The following is a 20,875-nucleotide window of genomic DNA, read 5'->3' as shown; positions in this document are numbered from 1 at the left end:
ACTTCGCCACTTCACGTGACCGGCCTAAAACAAATAAAAAGAGAGTCCACCTGGCCTGGCACAGGCTCTATGCTGACGTCCCCGGCCACTTAAGTGGCGGTTGTTGTTTGTTGTTGTCGCCGCCGCCGTTTTCACACCTTTGCGCGGACATCAATCGACAAATGAGAAGGAAACCTTGCCCCAGAGACGTGACGTTTGGGGGTGGAATGCCGAACGTCACGGGGCGGTCCGGAAGAGGGGCGGCAGTGGTTGAGGATGAATGGGATGGAGGGAGGAGGAGGAAGGGAGGGAGGAATGATGGGGAGGAGAGGAGGGACGTTTGCACGGCAATGCACGCAAGTGCGTTGAACTTCTTTCGCACCGTACGCAGTCGACCCGTGCTCGTCGGAAGGTGTGATGATGTTAATAATGATGTTGGGGATGATGATGAGATGATGGCGCGGATTAAAAGTGGGGATGCTTGAGGTGGTGGCGGAGAGGGATGATGATGTTGGGGGGGGATCACGGGAGGGAGGGGGGGATCACGGGAGGGAGGGGGGATCACGGGAGGGAGGGGAGGGGGTCACGGGAGGGGATCACGGGAGGGAGGTGGGGGATTACGGGAGGGAGGGAAGGCATCAGGGGAGGGAGGGAGGGGGAGGGGATGGGGGGGCCACCCTTTCCTCCCGGGGTGCGCCCCGGACCGAGACGTTCAGTGGGCCAGGGGCACGGCGAACGAAGCGGACGGATATCACAAACACGCACAACACAGTGAGCCACCACCACCACTACCACCGCAGCCGGCAACGACGACGACGACGACAACAACAACACAAGACACGGCAGTCAGATTATAACACCAATAGAGGCATAGACGGTTTGTGTGGTGGTCACAGCGACAGGTTCAATTCAAAGTTTATCTTCGGAAACATTACGACAGCACATTACGCGCGGCGTGGCTTTTAACGCTCGCTAAAGAACAGTGCTGACTGACTTGACTGTGTATTACTTCTCGCTACGTGGACGACGGAACGGGGTGTTGACCGAGCATAGCACGGGACCGAGCTGTTAGTATTCAAGAAAGAAGAATAAATATTCATCGTAAAGTGATTCCGGTCGACTTTTGTTGGGAGTACAGTACGGTGGTTTGTGTGGGTTATTGACCACTGTAGTAGCCTCAATGCACCGCGGTGCAATGTTAACGGACACGCGTGTTTGCCTTACCGCATTCTGGGAGCTTTAAGGTAAGCAACACACGCATACACTGCACATTTATACACCTTCCTTACAGTGTAGTAACGTAGGCCAATAATGTGCATGTAATTGTATCGTAGTCGGCCTCGGAATCGCGAAATGCTGGACTCTGCACGCCAGGTTTACTACAATAACTCTTGTGTCCATATACACCTTACAGTATACGTAACTTTTAAGAGAATAATAATCACGTAATAGTATCGTAGTCGAACTCGTCCACAAGCTATTGGCAGGGGTTAAGCCTGGATTAGTGCCTGGGGGTAGTGGTGGGACCACCACCACCAACCACCACCACCAACCACCACGCACAAACACCTGATGATGGTTGCTCGTGTTGCAGTCGAAACGTCGTGAGAATTGTATTGTTTTATATGTTTTATTATTTTATTGTTTCCCTTCTACGTGACTGTACCGAAAGAACCAAGAATATAGGTTTGCCAAAGGTTCACTCGCTCGCCCCCCGCGCGGCAACATCCGTCGTGTTGTACTGCACTTCTACGCGTCCACGTGCCATAGATCTCCGTCGTGCGCGGTTGAAGTTAATGGTGAACTTGAACGGCGTGTTATAATTGCCATTGCTACTGTGTTACTGTGTTGTTATGTGGATCGTGACCTTAGCCGCGCCACTGGTACGTACTATTGTGCACCGGTGATTTGTTAATACTATACGGAACAATATTAAAGTGCTCAAAGGCGTGCCTTTGGGAATAATTAGGTGTCGATATTGGTGGGAGGTTGCACTTTGTATGTAGCAGAGTGGTCTGTTTTTGACACTCTATTGGCGTTTTGTATTGGGGAATATTCCATAGATCGGCATGTGTGGAGGATTAGTGTCCAGTGACAGGACTAGCATATAACAACTTGGGTTGCCCATTCAAATGTTATACGCAAAAACACATTCTGTTATACCCGAGTTAGAGTTCCACATTGAATCTCAATGTGCAAAAACGGGTTTGTTTCATTAATCAAGAGGGTCCTATGCTAATGAGATCATACATTTTACTTGGTCATTACATAATATGTTAATACAGAGACAGAAGCTCAGAATATATAGAAGTCGACTTTACATAGCATCCATCCACACAGTACAGGACTTTGTACTATATAATTCACTGGATGTTCTCGAAAACACCTGTTACTGTTTACATAAAACACCTAAAGTATGTGTTTTTTATGACTGTCGAATGAAAAACTTAGGGAACATGCCACTTAAGCCGTTTTTCGTAACAATACATTTAAAAATATATATGGTTCCTTAGATGTTACCGGCTTAGTAATGTGCAAATGGCCCTACAGGCTTCTGTGAAGGTGGGTGTAAGCATTTAGAAATGTTAGGTTTAAAATGTCAGAATTTTTTTTATTGAATGAGTGTTGAGATTAATAAATACAGTCCTCTACTGTCCTGACATTTGAACCCTTCCTTTGGATCCAAACCTCATTTTTATTGCCAGCTCGAGATGGCACCTTCTTCTACTGTACACTATTAATGTGTTAACGTGGCCTGAATGAAATACTGAATACACCATCGTGTGGAATTGTGCAACATGGTATAAAGTCAACAAATACCGTGGGTGTTAGCATTGTCTTGAAAACTGAGGGCATAGTTTGTGCACTTTCATGGTTCAATTTATTAATTTGCCATGAGGTTTTCCGCTGATTGTGTGCATTTATCCACCCAAAAAGTGGTGAAATAGCGGTTTCCACCAACAAGCGATTCCAATGTTATGCATCTTGGTCTATGAAAATGGAATGTTTGCTCAATCATTAGTCATAACATGTTTGGGTGAAACAACTTTGGGTGTTCATCTTTGGACAAGTGTGAGTCAGAGGTGTGAGGTACATTGGCTGCCCTTTTGTGTGGGTCGTTTTAAAATCTTACTTCATGCTCGTCAGTGCGGCTTGGGGGTGGGGGACGTCGGAGCATAGTACAGTACAACAATGAATGGTTGCTGCTCTGCCTTCCGCTGATAGTAGCATCCTTGAATTGGGTGGAAATTTCAGCGATCCCACGTTGGGGACCGGTGAGAATAGGAACAGACACTGGTGATTTCTCACCTGTAGCATTTGAAGAAGTGTGAATTTAGGGCCTCGCCTACATTAGCACCAAGACCGTGCCGTGTGTTTGGGAATTCACATTTAGTTGTGGTTTTTTTTTCTTCCATCTGTGACAGTTTTCAAATATAACAAAGAGCATTCTTCCTCTTAGAGGACGAGGCTGTAGCCATACCAGAAGGTGAGTGCATAGCACAGGTTGATGATGAACCACATGCATCCTTGGAAAAAGCCCAGAATCATGCCTTTCCAGACGCCCCACTGTTGTGCCATCACCAGATTATTGTCGTTCCTGCACGTCAATTAACTCAAAATTAGTATTGACACAACAATCGCAAAATCTTAAAAGTTTTCCATTGCAAAACAAACGGAGGCAGTGCATATTCTCACTAGACGTATAGGTCATAATTGGTTTTTGGCGTCAGCTACGACAATGTTTAATATTATTTTGTCTAGGAGTGCCACGCATTGACTTAAACCGCACTAACGATTCGCGCGGTTTGTTGCGTACGGTGCGAAAGAAGTTCAACACACATGCTTGATGCCCGACTGCCCAAAACGTGATTCAAGTCTAGCTTTTTGATGACGGAGCCTCTTATGTCCGTCATGCTGACCACAACATCATACAACTTTGAACGCAGCACGTAACCGTGCTTACAAAAAAACATCAAACACGTTTCTAATCACTGCTGGATGAAGGCCTTCGTGCCAAGGGGCTTCACCTTTTCTTACGATCTTGCAATGCAACGTGGAACGTTTGATTAACTGCACACTCCATCTCCACGGTTGATTTTAATCTTCGACATGTACCCATGTTTCAAGGGGGGTGAAAATATTTGAAAGTTGCCACGAGAAACAAAAACGCAAAAACGTGCAAGTTAGTTCTCTTATATATATTTTTACACGTGACATAACAGTTGGTGGATACACACAGAATATGGTTTGGTTGAAAAGTATCGGGGCGTTGTAAACTCACGTAAACAAAATGTTTGCACATATTTTATATCGCTGTACTGTAATTCCGGTATATGCACTGTGTGCAATTTCCATCACACCTTAACGTGTGTGCCACAGGGCTTGGCACACTGCAGTAGAGCATTGAGTTTAACTGCGTTACATAATGCCAATTTAATTATCTGCAAATACAATACACATCTTGGGGGTTGGGGGGGGGTTATATGGAGCAGTATTATTGTGTTTACGTACTGTATTGCCAATAGCGAGTCAAGAAACATGTGCATTTATTTACGTTCTTGCTCACACTACAGGGTTTAACGCACACTCTTCAAAGTGGGCTTAAGATATTTTGTGCCACAGCACTTATTCCGTGGATGGTTTTCGGCACAAGGTAACACAGGTGTACACTGTTGTAAGTCCATGAATACTTTTGCATTGCAGTACATGAGTTATATTTTTTACGGCTCTCATCATCATCATGCATATTAATCATAAACTATTCCCTGTAGGGGGCAATGGCTTTCCCATGCTGTCACAAAGCCCCTCGAAGTCCCGCGATTTCATCCTCCGCATGAACTGATAATCTAATCGCTCCATCTCTACGGCAGTAGGGCCCCCCTCTTTTTGGTGTCTTCCTTCGTGATGCCACCCAGTTGCTGCTGTGAGCAATTTTTGTTGTTGTTTTATCCACCTGCCATCATCCCGGCTCACGAGGTTGTCCTTCCAGAGCCTTTTCGCTCACTTTCATTCACGGTCAACAACGTGATCGTCTCTGATTTGTGTTTGTTCCCTTGCCTCTCATTGTCATTCCAAGCGTGCATCTCTCCACGCCTCTTCTTTGTGTACTTTTCTTTGAATGTACTGTAAACTGTACTCTATTATACATCTATATTGCTTCGTTATGTTCGAAGATTAAAAGTACACTTCATTATGCATGCTAGTGTTTTAGTTGCTGCGTAGACAACTGGCACATATTCCTCCTGTATGGGCTTTGTATGTACGCGTGCTTTGGATTTCTTTCGCACCGTACGTAGCCGACCGACCGTTATCAGCCGTCGTCATTCCACTGCTGGATGAAGGCCTCAAACAAGCCATCGCCATCCATTCCACACAATTATTTGATACGACGTATTATAAGGCACCGACACACGACCCCGATGATCATCGCTCCAGTCTCCTCGGCGGATGAGTTCCATTCTCCTCGGCGGATGAGTTCCATTCTCCTCGGCGGATGAGTTCCATTCCTGTCACTCACTGTCACTCATTCCTTGGCCATCATCCCCTTCGAGCGACGTAACCCAGCCGAGGCCCACTTAATTCTTGTATTAACAGTATGAATGATAACTTTGCGCATGTTCCCGAATGTGTGCGCTCCCTCCTTTTTGTAACTTGGAGCGATTTTGAGCGTGCGTCTTCCTCGGCTTCTTTCGCACGGTTTAAAATGTTTTTCTCTCTCCGATGTTATTATTGTTGTTACTTGACCATGTTTCTCAACCGTATGCCCATCATCACAGGTAGTACAGAATTAATAAATAAACCCCAAAAAGTTTCCATTAAGTTAATTTCGGTGAAGTTTTTGCAATGGCAGTTAGTGTTCTGCTGTTTTTTTATTTGCAGTCATTACATACCTGTAAACCCCTTATCAGTGCCTACCTCATTACAGACCAATTCAGACCTTCTTGGTCACAACGTGCCCTAATACATTTCAACGTTCGTCCTGCAAAGTCCCATCACAAGGGAGAAACACAAACAAATCGACAAGAAATATGCATTTGCTCGTATTGAAACGTCTGTACGCCGTATGGACCTGAAAACTCAATTTCCCTGGTACAAGAATACTGGGGAAACCGTGTGGGTTGACACGGTATGTGACATTGTTATGTTTGGCCCAAGCGTTTCACTGCTGTGGGTAATGAGCTTCTGCTGCCCATTAACAAAGGACGCATGGGTGGCAATGGTTTACAGTGGGTGTGTGCACGTGTGTATCTTTGCACGAAACCGGACTGTCATGCCCAAGTTATGAGTTTTCACAAGGCAAGGGGACACAAAACGTGCCCGTCCATCGAAGTCGGTGTATTCAGTAGCGCACTGTAATACTGTGCTGTGTTAATAGGATTATTTTGTGCGGTGGTGGGGGGGTGTCCTTTGTACTGCTGCCGATTGCTAATGCACGCAGAGGAATGGACGACCTTAAACTTAGTTTCATTGATTGATCAATCAGTTTTGTATATACATTGTCCTTTTTTATGGTGTGGGTTTTCATACAAGCACTCTTGGATCTTGATTTAAAGCTTTCGCGACTGCGGGAATTCATGTTCTTTGGGTCTTTCGGTAAAGTCACGTAGATAGGTTCAAAGAAAATAACAAAAACAACGTATTTGAACTTCTGTCTACGTGACTTTACCGAAAGACCCAAAGAAATATGAAGCCATCTTGGCTTTCCGCATTACAACCTCACCTGCACACCGCTTTCTTTCCCACCTTTTTGTAATTTGCACTGTTTGTCTTTCGCTTGTATTTGTGTGTGTGCGTGTGCGAATGACCAATACAACACACTACACTGCACACGGATCAGAGGATCAATTTGTCCAACGTAAGAAAACACGCACGTGCTTTAATTCGCACGCTTATTATAATCCGAAAGCATACCTATGCGTTGGTTCCCCCCCCCTCCATCCTTAAAAACGCCACTAACTGTGCGCGTATACAAAGGCTGAGAGAGTCCAAATCGCAGCAGCAGCCACAAAATGCATGGGGGCCTCAAACCTGTTGGTTCACCTTTTTTTTTGGCTGAACGTCCGTGGCATTCGGTATGTTAATATGCGGCGCTCGACAGCGTCTGCAGAAAACATGTCTTGCGGTTGTTTTCATGTCTGTACAGGGAAAATGGTGTTGGGAATGTTCGCGAGCTGTACAATTCAGGTGTGTGCATGTGTACAGTGCACCCCATGTGCATGCATGTACTCGCACATTTGTTAATCCACTGCTGGATGAGAGCACCCTCCTCCACACCCGTGTGGGTTATTTGACCGTACTTCACGCTTGTCTCTGCGGCGGGAGAAGCTTTAGGCGTTGGCGCCGCAGAGTAACCAGCAATGTCCAGGGTGGTCCAGATGTCTTGTGACCGACAATTATTTGACCCCCTAACCTTTCTCCCCCCTCCCACCTTTGCACATTAATTTTTGTTTTAAATAAACCTTGCTTAAAAAAATATTTTTTTAAATCGAATTAAATGGAGGTCACAAGACATCTTGACCACCCTGGACTGTACAGTTAATTTTCCGCACTATCCTATGCTGTCCACAATGTGGCTCGCGCAGCAGCCTATAACACCTGTTTATGCGCATGGCGATCGCCCATCTAAGCACCAACCCAGAGACTCAACTCCGCTTAGCTTCCCGAGATCCGATAAGACCGGGCGCATTCCAGGTGATTTGGTCATAGGCATACGTAAAGTGTGTGTGTGTGTGTGCATCTTTGACTGCCTGGGAGGATGGTGGTGCATGTGTAATGCTGTACAGTAGTTGGGTTTGGCAGTGCTTTTTCAGCGGTGTTTTTGGAGCAGGCTGGTGCAGTCCACCGCTCGGCTCACTCGCGTGATTTCGGGTTGTCACCGCATGTTGTTCAGCAAAATTCTCACGACGTTTCGACTGCAGCACAAGCAGTCATCGTCAGGTGCCTCTGTTGTTGTGGAGTAACTCATGCAGCCAGCTACGGCTCTAGGATTTGGTGTTACATGTTGTTATTTATGTTGTTTATTGTAAAAAAATCGGTCACAGTCCCCGTGATCACTGTCACGTTGCAATTATGGCTTTATTTTTTGGTGATTTGGAAAAAAAAAATTTGGTTTGGACATGTTTGTTTTGTTGTAGTACGGAGTTAGACTGATAGCCTTAATCTAAGTTTTCTTGTGGTTGTTGTTGTTTGACTTGCATCCCACTGGGATTTTTTGCACACAGCGTTGGTGTACGGTGCTTTTTTCAGGAATATTTTGCTGTTTTTCTTGGATTTTCTGTTTGCAGTCACATAGTCACTTTAAGATGTTTTTCTTGTTCGTGTTTTTGTTTTATGTTTGTTGTGGTTGCACCCGATTCAAGAGCTGAATGGCTCACAGGGCCATACCAAAATAAATCAATTGAAACTGAAAGCATGATGTCCGACGATTCGCTCTGCATGCCTTTTCAGGAACCCAATTAAGTCGCTGAAGAAGCTCCCCAGCATGTGGAGCGAATTCACCGGTCGTACTGCTTGTTACTGCTGGTGTAATAACCATAACACAGTCGACGTATGTATGCTGAACTTCTTTCGCGCCGTACGTAGCCGACCGCGCCAAACGGAGGTGCGGGGGTAGGACAACAAACGAGGTGAAAGTTCGCCTGGCCTCATTCGCAAGAATAAGCGAATGTCTGCCCATGGCAGGTTCGGAATTTTGTAAATTCTAAAAATTACCTGAAAATTACTAAACTGGTGTTAGACGTAGTATCATCCCCCACCCCCTTACTGGCCCCAAGATAGCTTGCAAATGAGACTTACCTGGTTTCTTGAGTTCTAATACCTGTCAACCCCTTATTAATGCCTATATTATTACAGACCAATTCATATCTTATTGGTCACCCTGTGCCCTTATACATCTGAACGTTCATCCTGTAAAGTTCCATCACAAGAGAGAAACACAAACAAATAGACAAAACATTAATTATATTCTTGGTTCTTTCGGTAAAGTCACGTAGAAGGGAAACAATAAAATAATAAAAATATAAAATGAATCCCTGCATCTTCTTTGGTTCTTTCGGTAAAGTCATGTAGAATGAGAATAAAATAATAACTTTATAAAATAAAATAACACAATAATATTCTCACGACGTTTCGGCCACAACACAAGCGGCCTTCATTGTGTTGTGGCCGAAACGTCGTGAGAATATTATTGTGTTATTTTATTTTATCAATTTATTATTTTATTCTCATTCTACGTGACTTTACCGAAAGAACCAAAGAAGATGAATCCTTGCAGTCACGAAAGCTTTAAATCGAAATTGAATCCCTGCAGTCACGAAAGCTTTAAATCAAAACATTAATTGTTTTCCCATATTGAAACGGCTGTATTCCGTATGGACCTGAACTCAAATTTTCCTCTACACGAATACAGGTAAACCGTATGGGTTGACAGCTCTTACCTGGTTTAACAAAATAAGCTTGAAACTTGGGTGCATCCTCTCCCTTGGCTGCCATTTCCACCAGTCGTGTCTATTAACCATCGTCCCACCTAAACGTGCGTTTTTAACATAGTATTACGTGTCTAATTTGCAAGTGTTCCCTGAACCATGTGTTCCTCTTTCTATCCCACGGTGCAATTTTAAGCTATTTTCCCTACTGTTTTGCACACTTTATGATTTGTACGTGTCACTTTTTTTCTATTCCATAAATCATGGTGGGTTATATTCACTGATCGAAAATTATCTAGGGCACAGTGGTCTGTTGCTTTTAATTGTAAAATTCCGTTTTAAAAAAGTGCTTCATCCTGGACATTTTGATCATAATCAACCTTCAACATAGTAATTACCATGTACTGTATGGTATATGATGTGATAACTAATGATGGATTAAGTCCTCCCCACGCCATGCCAGTTATGAGGGTTGTTGACCATACTTTACCATACTGGTCCACTGCAACTTGGTGAAGGGCTTATGTGCAGGATCAGTTCACACATCATTTGTGTTAACCACTGTGCCACCGTTCCACCACAGTTACCATGAATTCTGCCGTGTGTGTCAAGGTATGTCTGAATACATTGTGTCGGGAAAAGTAGTGCATACCTGTAATGTAAACATATGCATGAGATTCCTAACTGGCCAGGCTAATTAATGCCCTTGTATTCAGTAGCTTGTCGATTTATCTATGGATTTGTGAGTCTAATTTGTGTGGATTTTTTTCTGGGTAATTTGATCTCTTCCAAGAATCCAAAATACGTTACTTGGCTGAGGAATAGCCAATTATCAAACTTGATCAAGGGGCCATCTGAAATAGTGTAGTATTGAGACTTATTGAGACTATCCTGTATAAACATAGGACAGTACATTATTAATGTATTCCGGATGTCGTGGGTTCGATCCCAACCTTGACGCCTGCTGTATATTTGTAGTTTGCATGTTCTCCCCGTAGTCACGTGGATTTTTCTCCACGTCCTCCAGTTTTCCCCTAGACATTTAATTTCATGCGTCTAGATTATTTTGCTGCTGTTGATTTCCACGTGATGATAAACCGCTTAGTTGACCTATGGCTGAGTGAGCCTTACCTTGTAAGATGAAAAAAATGGTTTAGTTAATATTTGTGTATATTTTTTAAGTGACTTGTTTACCGTTCCTATAATTTGCACTCCTATCATGTTTTTGTATTATTTATTTGTTACAACGTTCTGACTTGCCCCAACTGAGATATTTGTGAAAAAGAGCTTCGGTTTCGTCCAATATGAGTAAATATTCAGATGCTGATATTTGTATGATTAGAACATATATTCGAAAATGTAAAATCCCAAGGCTACGGTAAAGTATGGCATTCTCAAACGTTCTACAGGTCCTAGTGTTAGACTGTTATCGATTTAGCTCTTATTTCAGAGCTTGGACAATATGTCATTTAAGTTGGTTAATCAACCAAAACATGTAATTGACTGCATTTTTTGTGGTTTATAACTCGGGCCACTTAAAAATTGGTGGATGCCCCCACATCCTGCCTACTGAAGGCAGGAAACCCCCAATAACCTATGCACAGTGTGGCGTGGCCGATCATGCTGCTGATGATGTCACCAAGTCCCACCCATCAACTACCATTCGGCGGCATACGTAGGAACAGAGTTGAGACTTCAACTACGTTCATGTTATCCAATTGGTTGAGTCGAGTAACACATTCGACAACGTAAATAATCGGATATCCCAGCTATAGTCAAATCTGTAATTGGTAAGAAAAACATCATAACAGGATCATAGTGCAGGCCGGAAACATATCCAAGCCATGCTTTATTTATTTGTTATCAAGTAAAATGATGGCACTAAGACGCTTTTAAGTTGGCTGAATCTGTCCTGATATGCTCGCTGCTTGATTGGTATTAACATCCGAACATCTGTACAGTACAGTGATTTTTTGTTTGACGGCTTGGCAAATACTACTTATGTATGTCCAACTTTTTTCGCACCGTAAGTAGCCAATAGTGCCAATCGGAGGTGCTGTGTAAAACAGCACGCGAAGAGTGTGACTTAGTCGTCACGTTGACACCCACGAGATATGAAAGTAAATGAACTACAAGTTTGGTGGATCACGTGTAATGGTCAACTTTAGTGACTGAATGTTTCCTGGTTAACAGTGCCACGAGCTGAATGGGGGTATGACCTTTTGGCTCATATATTTAATATTGAAAGTAAAATGCCTACAATAGAGCACTCTGCAAAAGTAATTTTACTCGGGGCAATCCACTGCTGGATGAACGACTCACCATTGCTGTGTTTGTCCGTGGGGGTTCTTTGACTATACTTCGTGCTGGTCAGTACGGGTTGGTGAAGGGGAGTGGTGGGGGGGGCCCAGAATTGGTTCAGGTATCACTCGCCACTCACGCTAGCTGTGGTCGGGAATCGAACTCGGGAAAGCGAGTTTGTGTGTCGCAGTGCACGAACCATTTGGTCCATCGCTCAATGCCCGAGAGTTTGCATGTTTTTTTTTACCATTTTGTTACTTTCATTTTAGGTGAAGATAGAGCGATGCGTTCCTGCAACGTGTGTAAACAACAGAAGTGAGCAATTTGAAAACTTTTGCTGTTTTTTTGTGAATTTAAGAAAAACTGAATTAAAAATGTTGACACTCGATGTAAACGTTGATGTGGATAATTAAAAAGTACACTTTGGTGTTCAATAAATATAAAGCAATAATATGCGTGACTCTTGGACAATGTAACCTTTTTGGGAAGCCCTGTATTTTATTGAGATGTGTTCTGCCCAACTCCATTTTAAATGTAGGGTGTAATCCAAAAGTTAACATGTACCAAGAAGGGATGGTGACCGTGAGCGAGAATAGCTACTGAGGGGCAGCCAAAGGAGGGAATGCCAAAGAGGATATCCACTGCAGAGATTGAGCGATGAGATCGGCTTGTGTACAAAGGTGGTTTGTTACACTGCAGGACCGTGAGGAATGGTGACGGCTTGCGGAGGGAGGCCTTCATCCAGCAGTGAATCGACCATGTCTGACGATGATGATGATGTTCATTAATGCAGTGCTGTATCTTCATCAGTCATACAGCAGAGGGTATTTAAAAAAAATGTTTGACCTGTTCTTGTCCGTTATCCTCTTATCTGTTAGGCCTGCTATCTGCGGTAGTCGGCAGATGTGTTTGCGGATTTTTTATGCTTTCGCGTGCCAGCAGTTAAAGGGGGTGAGTAACTAACTCCACTGGCGTCGCACGATTACGTGGCTAACCACGTAATGAGGTTCTAGGGGTAATGACTTAACGTGCTGAACAGGGAAACAGTGTGATGGTGTGATGAGGTTAACTGCCTGTGATCAAATGACCTGGAATGCGCCCGATCTCGCCAGGTCTCCGAAGCTAAGTAATATTGAGCCTGGGTCGTGTTTGGATGGGCGAAGACCATTAACAAAATGTGTTAAAGGCCGCTTGCAGAGCCACGCGGTGGGCAACAGATGGCAGTGACATCCTTTGTTCTAAACTTCTATGCTGCCCGTCATCAATAACTTGCACTGACATGCTGAGTGAAGTATGCTTAAATAATGGCCAACACTCCATATGGCACGGGGAGGTTCTCATCCAGCAGTGGATTCGACAAATAGCTGTACATGTGCAATGTAATTAACACGGTTGTTCACTGCCTGCGTGGGCCGTAGTGGTTGAGACGTCTTGTGTGCCTTGTACCACAGTTCAGTCTGCCCCGAAACCTTGTTTTTAGATTCTCCATTATTTTTGACAGTTCTGATTATTTTATTGGAGCTATTTTTGCTATACGTGCAGATTTGTTGACGACAAGCCCATTTGTAACAACCAATGGAAATAAATCGCGTGAAACGAAAGAAGATCTTGATATCGAAGGCTGAAAAGTAGTGGGCAAGATAAACAATAGACTTGACTCAGCTTGTAACCAACTACCTCGTGTCTGGAGTGCAAGTCCAAAATTACAACTTCTCCGCTTTGGTGGCTGCTCAGCCTTGGTTCCTTATATGTACTGTTATGATGGCTAGGAGGTCCAGTGGTTAGTGTGCTTATGAATTTAGGTTTTGTGGTTTGGAAAACAACCTCAATTTCTTGATAATGCCCTTTAGGACCTTATCAAATATGTGCACCATCTGCCAATGCGTGAAAAGTTTACATGCATTTGCAATTGTTTTCTAGTGCCATTTCGGTTTACAGCTCTCACGTCAATCTGCTGCTAGATGGAAGCCTCTCCACTGCCGTATTGATGATTTTTTTTAAAAACTATATTTCCCCCACTGTATAACTGCGGGTTGGTGAAGGTGGGTGCCAGGGATTGCTTTGTATGCCAATCGTAGCTCATGTTCGCAGTGGCGGGGAATCGAACTCGGATATCTGAGTTCGTTGTGCAGTGCGCCGCTGACCATTGTGCCACAGCTGCACTCAAATGCCATGTTAAAACTACGGTTAACTATTGAAAATAAAAAAAAATATTGCATCCCTTGAACCGTTTGGGAAAATAAGGAAGCACTTCTTTTTTCTATCAGTTGTATCTGCATCTTTCCAGACAGGGAAACACAAGTTTGGAGAGAGAAGTGGATTGCACAGTTGCAGGGTGGCGCAATTTGTCAGTCATTTTAGCAGTATATATTTATTGTGCCCTTTGTATGATAAACTCTTAATTGATGGGGAGGTGCTGCTCCCATCCAAATTTCAGACGATCTGTAGTCTTGCATCTAACTGGTGTTCTCGTTATCCATGACCCCAGTGTTTTTTTTACCTGATTACGGATGCGAGGAGGTGTAACTGGTGGAGACGACTTGAGGGAGCTCCTAGCCTTGTGGAGTTGTCATCCGAGTTTTGGGCGATATCACCTCCGTAGATCTCCCACGTGTTTTCGGGTTGTTCCCGCACGTGTCGTTCATCAGCATGTCTGACATGTTGCACCTCGTGCTGGGAGGTTCTTCACGAACTGAATTTCAAGTTATAACCAGAAAAAAACACCGCAGAGCGACCTCGCCTTTGTTTGAATTTAATTTTAAAGTGAATAAACTTTCAACTTTGTCAAAGCCCGCCGAACTTGTGACATAATGAGAGTGTCATCAGGAAGTACAGGGTTGATGCACCATACCTTGTTTTTTATGTGTTTATCTCTGCAGATACCTCTATTATAGGATGCATTGCTCATCCACTGTATCCAGAGATGTTTGAATATGTACATCAGAGGATTGCAGATACGAGGTGTTTCACAGTGCGTAACGGCAAAAACAAATGTTTTTTTGTTTTATCATTACAGATGCAACAACGCGTTCCGTCCGTTTGCTGAGAGTTTCGTAGCACCTTGCGGAAAATGACAACGAAGTAAACAAAATAAATCATGTCGGTTACTGCCAATGACGAGAAACCAGGGGGGAGAAAGCCAAGCCCTCCGAGCAAGGAGAACGGCGAACTTATCGTACGAGCGGAATATGACTACGAGTACACGAACACCAGTGGCCGCGTGGTGACGATCAAGGAAGGCGAGGAGTTTGAGCTCGTCAAGAAGACCAACGGCGACTGGTGGCAAGTCAGACGTTTCGGAGAACGCAAACCCATTTACGTACCCGCTCTTTACGTCGTTGCGGCACCGCGAAAGCTCGACGAGGACTCGCGGAGGCTCGCGCGAGATGACGCGCAAATCCAGACCAGCGACGGCCCAAAATGTGGCGAGGAAAAGAAGAGGTCTCACTTCGAGGACATTCAGAAAATCAAGGAAGACCTCAGGCTTTCAGAGTCTGCCAAGAGGTCTGCGGAGGATGTCCGAAAACCCCCGGAGGAGCCGAGGAATGCGCCGGATGAGCCAAGGAAAGGGGGCGGCGGCGGCGACACGTTGCCAAGAAAGCTAGGCGACGGCAGCAAAAGGGCGCTGATGCCACCACAGGTACTCATGAACCTGAAGCACGTCATAAACAACAACAATAACGCCCCGGCAGAGCAGCAGCTGAAGACGACTAGAAGCAATGACAAACCCGTGGAAGATGGCCCCAGGATAATTTCGGTTGCTGGAGCACCGCCACCCGCCGATCCAAGCAAACCGCCGTCTCCGAAATTGCAGTGCGCCTTTGTGGTGATAGGCCGCGAGAACGTCGAAGGTGTTAAGGGGAAGAGCAACTCCCTTCCGGGGCATGCGGGAGGATTTGTACGCCAGTTTGACACCGTCACCCCTGGGAGCAGCATGGACGATCTGAGTAGCGGCAGCAATGCACACGTGAGTAAAAGCCGATCCCTTTTATATTCCAGTGAGTTATAGGGTGGATCACTGTGATATGAATCTTGAGTCGTCGTGTAAATTGCTTGCTCTTGCCACTGCTCAACTAGGGGGAGCTCTCGAGAGCCCCGCTAGAAGTTATTTTGTACTCTTCATGCAATGAAGGTCACTGCTTCACTTTCAGATGCGCTTCTGTGGCCGTCTGGGATGCTTTTCCGATATTAGGAAGCCACTGGAGCTATGCACTCTTAAATGTGGATTGAAAACTAATTTCTTCAGAACTGCGTTTTGTGTTTAGCTTGTTGTCCTTGCCCCCTGCACCTCCGATTAGCCCGGTTGGCTACGTAAGGTGCGAAAGAAGTTTAACATACATACATACATGCAGGCCTCACATCTTGGAAAAGGTGGGAGCACCCACACTTTACCCCCACCACACGCGACCGGCCGATCGACTAACTGCGCTGTACCCATTTATGCTGCTGGGTGGACAGGTACAGGGGGAATTCAATAAATAATGCGCAGGGAGATGGAACCATCGACCTCTGGATTGTGAATCCAGCATGCTAACCGTCACATCACAGCAGCATCCGTTCCCCCAATATTCCAGGTCTTAATTTTATCCGTGTTTTGTATGGGTCAGTGACCCCCGGAAAGGATTTCCCCTCCTGGCAAACACCACGACTTTAGTCTGCCAGCAAACTGGAAAATATATTGTGTGAAAGTAAGCAATGTTGTATACTGCGCATAAAAAAGTACTTAATGTCTATTTTTACAGGAGGCAGATGAATTTAAAGTTATTAATTCGTGTTTATACTGAACATTACGGATGCAACAGTGCATTAAATGAGGCTAATAATATCTATTTTTATTCTTTATTCACAACGTGTGCATCAATGTTGTGTTTGAAATGCCTATTTTACGGAAATCCTATGGTATTATATTTAGGGTATGGTATGAATAAAACTACAAACTAGACAGGGGGGGGAAACCACATGGAAAAGAATGCGGTAAAAACAAAACACAAATTAGTATTTTTTTATTAAATCGTGACCCTGAATGATAAGAATAGACGGGCCAGTGAATTGTTTTGCATGCTTGCCAAACATGTGTGGGTAGGAATGTGTTTATACAAATGTTGGCTACATCGCCTGTTCACAGCCCCTAGCGATTGGTGTACATTCCACATTTGTATGGCAGGTACCAGTCTTCCCAAAGAACGATCGCTAAAGACCAACACCAAAGTGTCACTCATTTTAAATATCACTGTGAAGATTAATGCCCATGACTGAATTCGTCAAAAAGGGCTTGATCACCTGAAGCCAGGAAATATGAGCCTGGATATAACCACAATGCATGCCAGGTTGTTATAAGCTGCTGCGTGGTTACGTGGTGAGTAGCCAAGGGCAGTGCAGTGAAATCCACGGTTGTACTGTACTTCATGCTCCCACATCTATGTGCCCTGCCTTCACCAAGCCGCATTCACCAGTGTGGTGAAGTATGGCCAAATAATCCCCCATATTGGGGGAAGCCTTTCTTTATCCAGCAGTACAAAGTATTGACAAGTGGCTAGACACAATAAGACTAATAAAGCCTTGATATGTAGCATGAATATAGTTAATGTATCTTTCTGGATTTTAATTTAATCTACAATAAGAAGTAACAATTCGATTAGAATGTGCTAGTTATTTTGGTTAACAACCTTATGACATTTTGTTCAAAGGTTTATTGTTGTTTGTAGCATAAATAAAAGGCAACTTGTGAATCATTTTTAAATGTTTGCGAGCTAATGAATTTCTGTTGCGACTGCAATATCACGCGACATCTTTGCCCGCACATTAATCGGCTTTGTCCATATTTTAGAACGTTACGCGTGCTTCCTGTGTAAGCTGCGCCGCTAATCTGATAGAATAGTCCCCGACGCGTGTGCATGAGGGAACTCACAGCACGGTCAGAGAGCAGGATGCTTAAAGTCTATGCGCTGTATATACGCATGTTGAACTTCTTCTCCACCATACGTTGCCAACCGTGTTAATGGGAGGTTCAGTGTTGAGTCTGGGCAGTGTTGAGTCTGTGGGTAGTGTTAGTCTGTGGGCTGTATTTATGTTTGTTGAACTTATTTCGCACCGTACGTAGCCAACCGTGCTAATTGGAGATGCTGCGGAAGGACAAGAAACTCAACACAAAAAGCAGTTCTAAAGAAATTAGTTTTACATTTTGAGAAATGAGAACGAAATGACTTTTCAATTTCTAGAGATGTGACCAGTTCACCTCTGCCAATGGTTTTGTGGGTAATTTTTCCATTACCTTGCACGAACGCTGACATTTAAACATCTAGAAATATACACATGTTATGAAAATGCATAAAAAATGTGACCTTCACATATAACGTGAAAACATTTAAATGCTGTATCTTAGAACATGATTGTATTCACATTAACCGGAGCTTCATAGTTTATATGATGGTTTGTTAATTGTGGTAAGCTGATCGTAACAGCGACTTGTTAAGTATTATTTTTGGCCCACTTGAAATACTGGCTTTTACATTTTTTTTATGGTTTAATGTGAAGGAAATTCTCCTTATAAGCTCAAGATCGGTGGGTTTTGTTTAATATTGCATACATTATATAAATGGGGAAAGTAAAGTTCATTTCTATCTTAAAGTTGTCGGCAGTTGACAGAATAGGGGGAGGTATGAATATTCATTGTCCCAGAAGTGAAAACAAATAAAAAACACAAGTAGCCCCCCCCCCACCCCCCTTTTAGTAAGTAAGTACATTTATAAACGCGCAACTCTTATGTTCTGGGTTACTACGCGTGGCATATAGACGACAAAAATTCGATTTATAATGTGCCTGTGGAAAACCCATTGACACTAAAGGCTGTTTTACTCTTTGGTTCTTTGGGTAAAGTAACGTAGAAAGAAACTAAATTAAATAATTATGGCCTTTTATCAATGTTCGTCAATTATTATATTATTTAATTTATGTTTCTTTCTGCGCGACTTTACCGAAAGAACCAAAGAGTAATTCCTGCAGTCACGAAAGCTTCAAATCACTAAAGGCTGTGCTGCTCACAATCCTCTCCAACGGTATCTGATTATCTATTGTATGATTTTAAAACGGTGCTTACATCACATGGCAGTCTTTTTGTAAATTGTAGGATGGATAAGCACAGTGCCGGGGCTTAAGTCAAATTATTTGTTTGTTTTATCAAAGATCATTTTATTCGTAATTTTCCCTTTGTTCACGTAATTACATGTATGTTAAGCGTCCACATTACAACCTCGTTCGTAAAAATTGGTATAGCGTTCTAGGAAGAGTTCCCTGCACACAAACATGCTCGGGATGTGTTCCCTGTTTTTGGAATAATCCAAAAAGCATCCTGAAATCGGGGCCGAGATGTGGCATTTGGAACGATCAGAAATGTTTTTGTTTACAGTGAAGTCAATGAATCGGGCGACGTCACTTTATTTCAATGGGCGGCGATGCGTACAGTTATTGCAACGATGTCAATGATTAGAAACTCTGAAAAACAGATCCAAAGTTGACTTTAAACATCCGAAATGTTTAAATCTGAATATCGTTCCAGATACATGAGATAAGCAGCCTGTTACGTGTATACGTTTATGTAGCCACATCTCCAAATGCTGTTCGTGGAAGAGAAACATGACTTCACGAGAGCTTAACGGACAATTAGTTAGCTCACTTTCTCTTCCTAATTCAGATCAGTTACCCCGATAGGTTAAAGTCTTCTTTTCCCAGCAAACTGTGCATAACACTGCACAATCCATGCAAATATTTAATTAACCACGTGTAAAGATCACAACCTGTGTTCTATTGGATTATGTACATCTTTAAATATACACATCAGGGTTAATATTTAATCAATACATTTGTGCCATCAAAATATAAAGTTCACAATAAAGGTTTTTGGGTTAGATCGCCTAAGTATAAATGTGTCGTATCCCTCCACCACCCGACACAGCCAATTAAGGGATTTGTCACGTAAACAAACGCCAATTAGTTACTACTTCAGCCCCACAGGTGTGTTGGAGAGTAAATCCACAATATTTACAATTTTAGTAGGACGTTTCGCTGGTAATTACATCCAGCATCATCGGGCGATTTGCCAGCTTAGTGAAGCAATCCACCTGCTTCCATCTTAAATAGCTGTGTCGGGTGGTGGAGGGTTACGACACATTTATACTTACGCGAACTAAAAACTTTTATTATGAATAATATTGGTCACGAAAGCCTACGTGTTAAACCAAAATATAAAGTGTTTGGAAAGAAGCTCAATATTTCTATTATTATATTTAAGCAATAAATTGAAGTGTAAATTTAGAACTCTGTGCCAAGAATGTAATGATTGGTGCTTTGAATTTAATTATAAAATTGTCACTATCTTAATGTATGATCTACCTACCATTTTCTGTTCTCTAAAGTGAAGGTGGAACGATGTAGAAAATCAGGAATTAATATACATTTAATCTCACGATGTACCTATCAAATTGTGTGTGTAAACATCTTATGTGTTTACATTCATATTAGTTGTTTGATGGCAGTATAAATGTGTACACCAACACAATCGATTGGCAAGTGGTGCAGGGTGGAGTAAAGCGTGGTTTCTCCCACCTCTTTCAAGATGTCTGGCCAACGTGGAAGACTAGGCCAAAATACCCCCTAGAGGCGCTGTCTAACCCTTAATCGACTAGAAACTCTTCTGCCAGCTGTTCCACAAGCAAGCAGTTGCTTGTGGAACAGCTGTAGGTATTTTGTCTCTAGTTGGTTCACGTGTTCCCTGATTCATGAATCAATCTCGATCCTGTTAGGGCCATGAATCATTACGCGTCTGATGAGGTTCGTTGTGGATTTATGTTTGCTTCATGTGTGGCATTCGAGTAACTTCCTTTGAAGGGCATGTGTGATTAGCTTACCGGAGTTTTGTAATGCTAAAAATACATGTTTTAAATTGTTTCCTCTATGTAAAAGCAGGTAATGCCCTTGATAATTTTTTCATTCTGTTTTTCAGCAAACTCCTCCGAGTGGGGACCTACCGCCCAAGGTGAAGAGGCCTGACTCTCCGGTTTATGCAAATCTTCAGGACCTAAAGGTGATGTATGGCATTTTCATTTAACTTAAATTTTCGTGGGAATTTTTAAAATGAAAATAAACGGTCAATTGTCAATGTTGCTAGATGAAGG

At 43.3% G+C, this 20,875-nt stretch overlaps 1 protein-coding gene across 5 annotated transcripts in view; it reads left to right on the top strand.

The window, feature by feature from the left end:
* The first annotated feature begins 287 nt into the window (after window positions 1-287).
* The window catches only part of LOC116948640 (rho GTPase-activating protein 12-like), a 49,408-nt gene continuing 28,820 nt past the window's right edge, over window positions 288-20,875 (top strand). For 2 of the 5 annotated variants that reach the window (XM_032965528.2, XM_032965527.2), the window contains exons 1-3: window positions 647-1,223; window positions 14,722-15,672; window positions 20,704-20,784. In XM_032965528.2, the coding sequence (XP_032821419.1) occupies window positions 14,803-15,672; window positions 20,704-20,784 (951 nt within the window). In that variant the 5' untranslated portion in view covers window positions 647-1,223; window positions 14,722-14,802. Of the gene's footprint in view, window positions 392-646; window positions 1,224-8,427; window positions 8,528-8,586; window positions 8,607-14,721; window positions 15,673-20,703; window positions 20,785-20,875 lie in introns of those variants that run through there. The other 3 variants (XM_076071673.1, XM_032965524.2, XM_076071672.1) reach the window with 3 other exon arrangements.

This window comes from Petromyzon marinus, chromosome 34 (genome assembly GCF_048934315.1).
Source record: "Petromyzon marinus isolate PM22_M1 ecotype Great Lakes invasive population chromosome 34, UKy_Petmar_22M1.pri1.0, whole genome shotgun sequence".
Taxonomy (NCBI): domain Eukaryota; kingdom Metazoa; phylum Chordata; class Hyperoartia; order Petromyzontiformes; family Petromyzontidae; genus Petromyzon; species Petromyzon marinus.
This window is presented reverse-complemented; position numbering and strand designations above follow the sequence as displayed.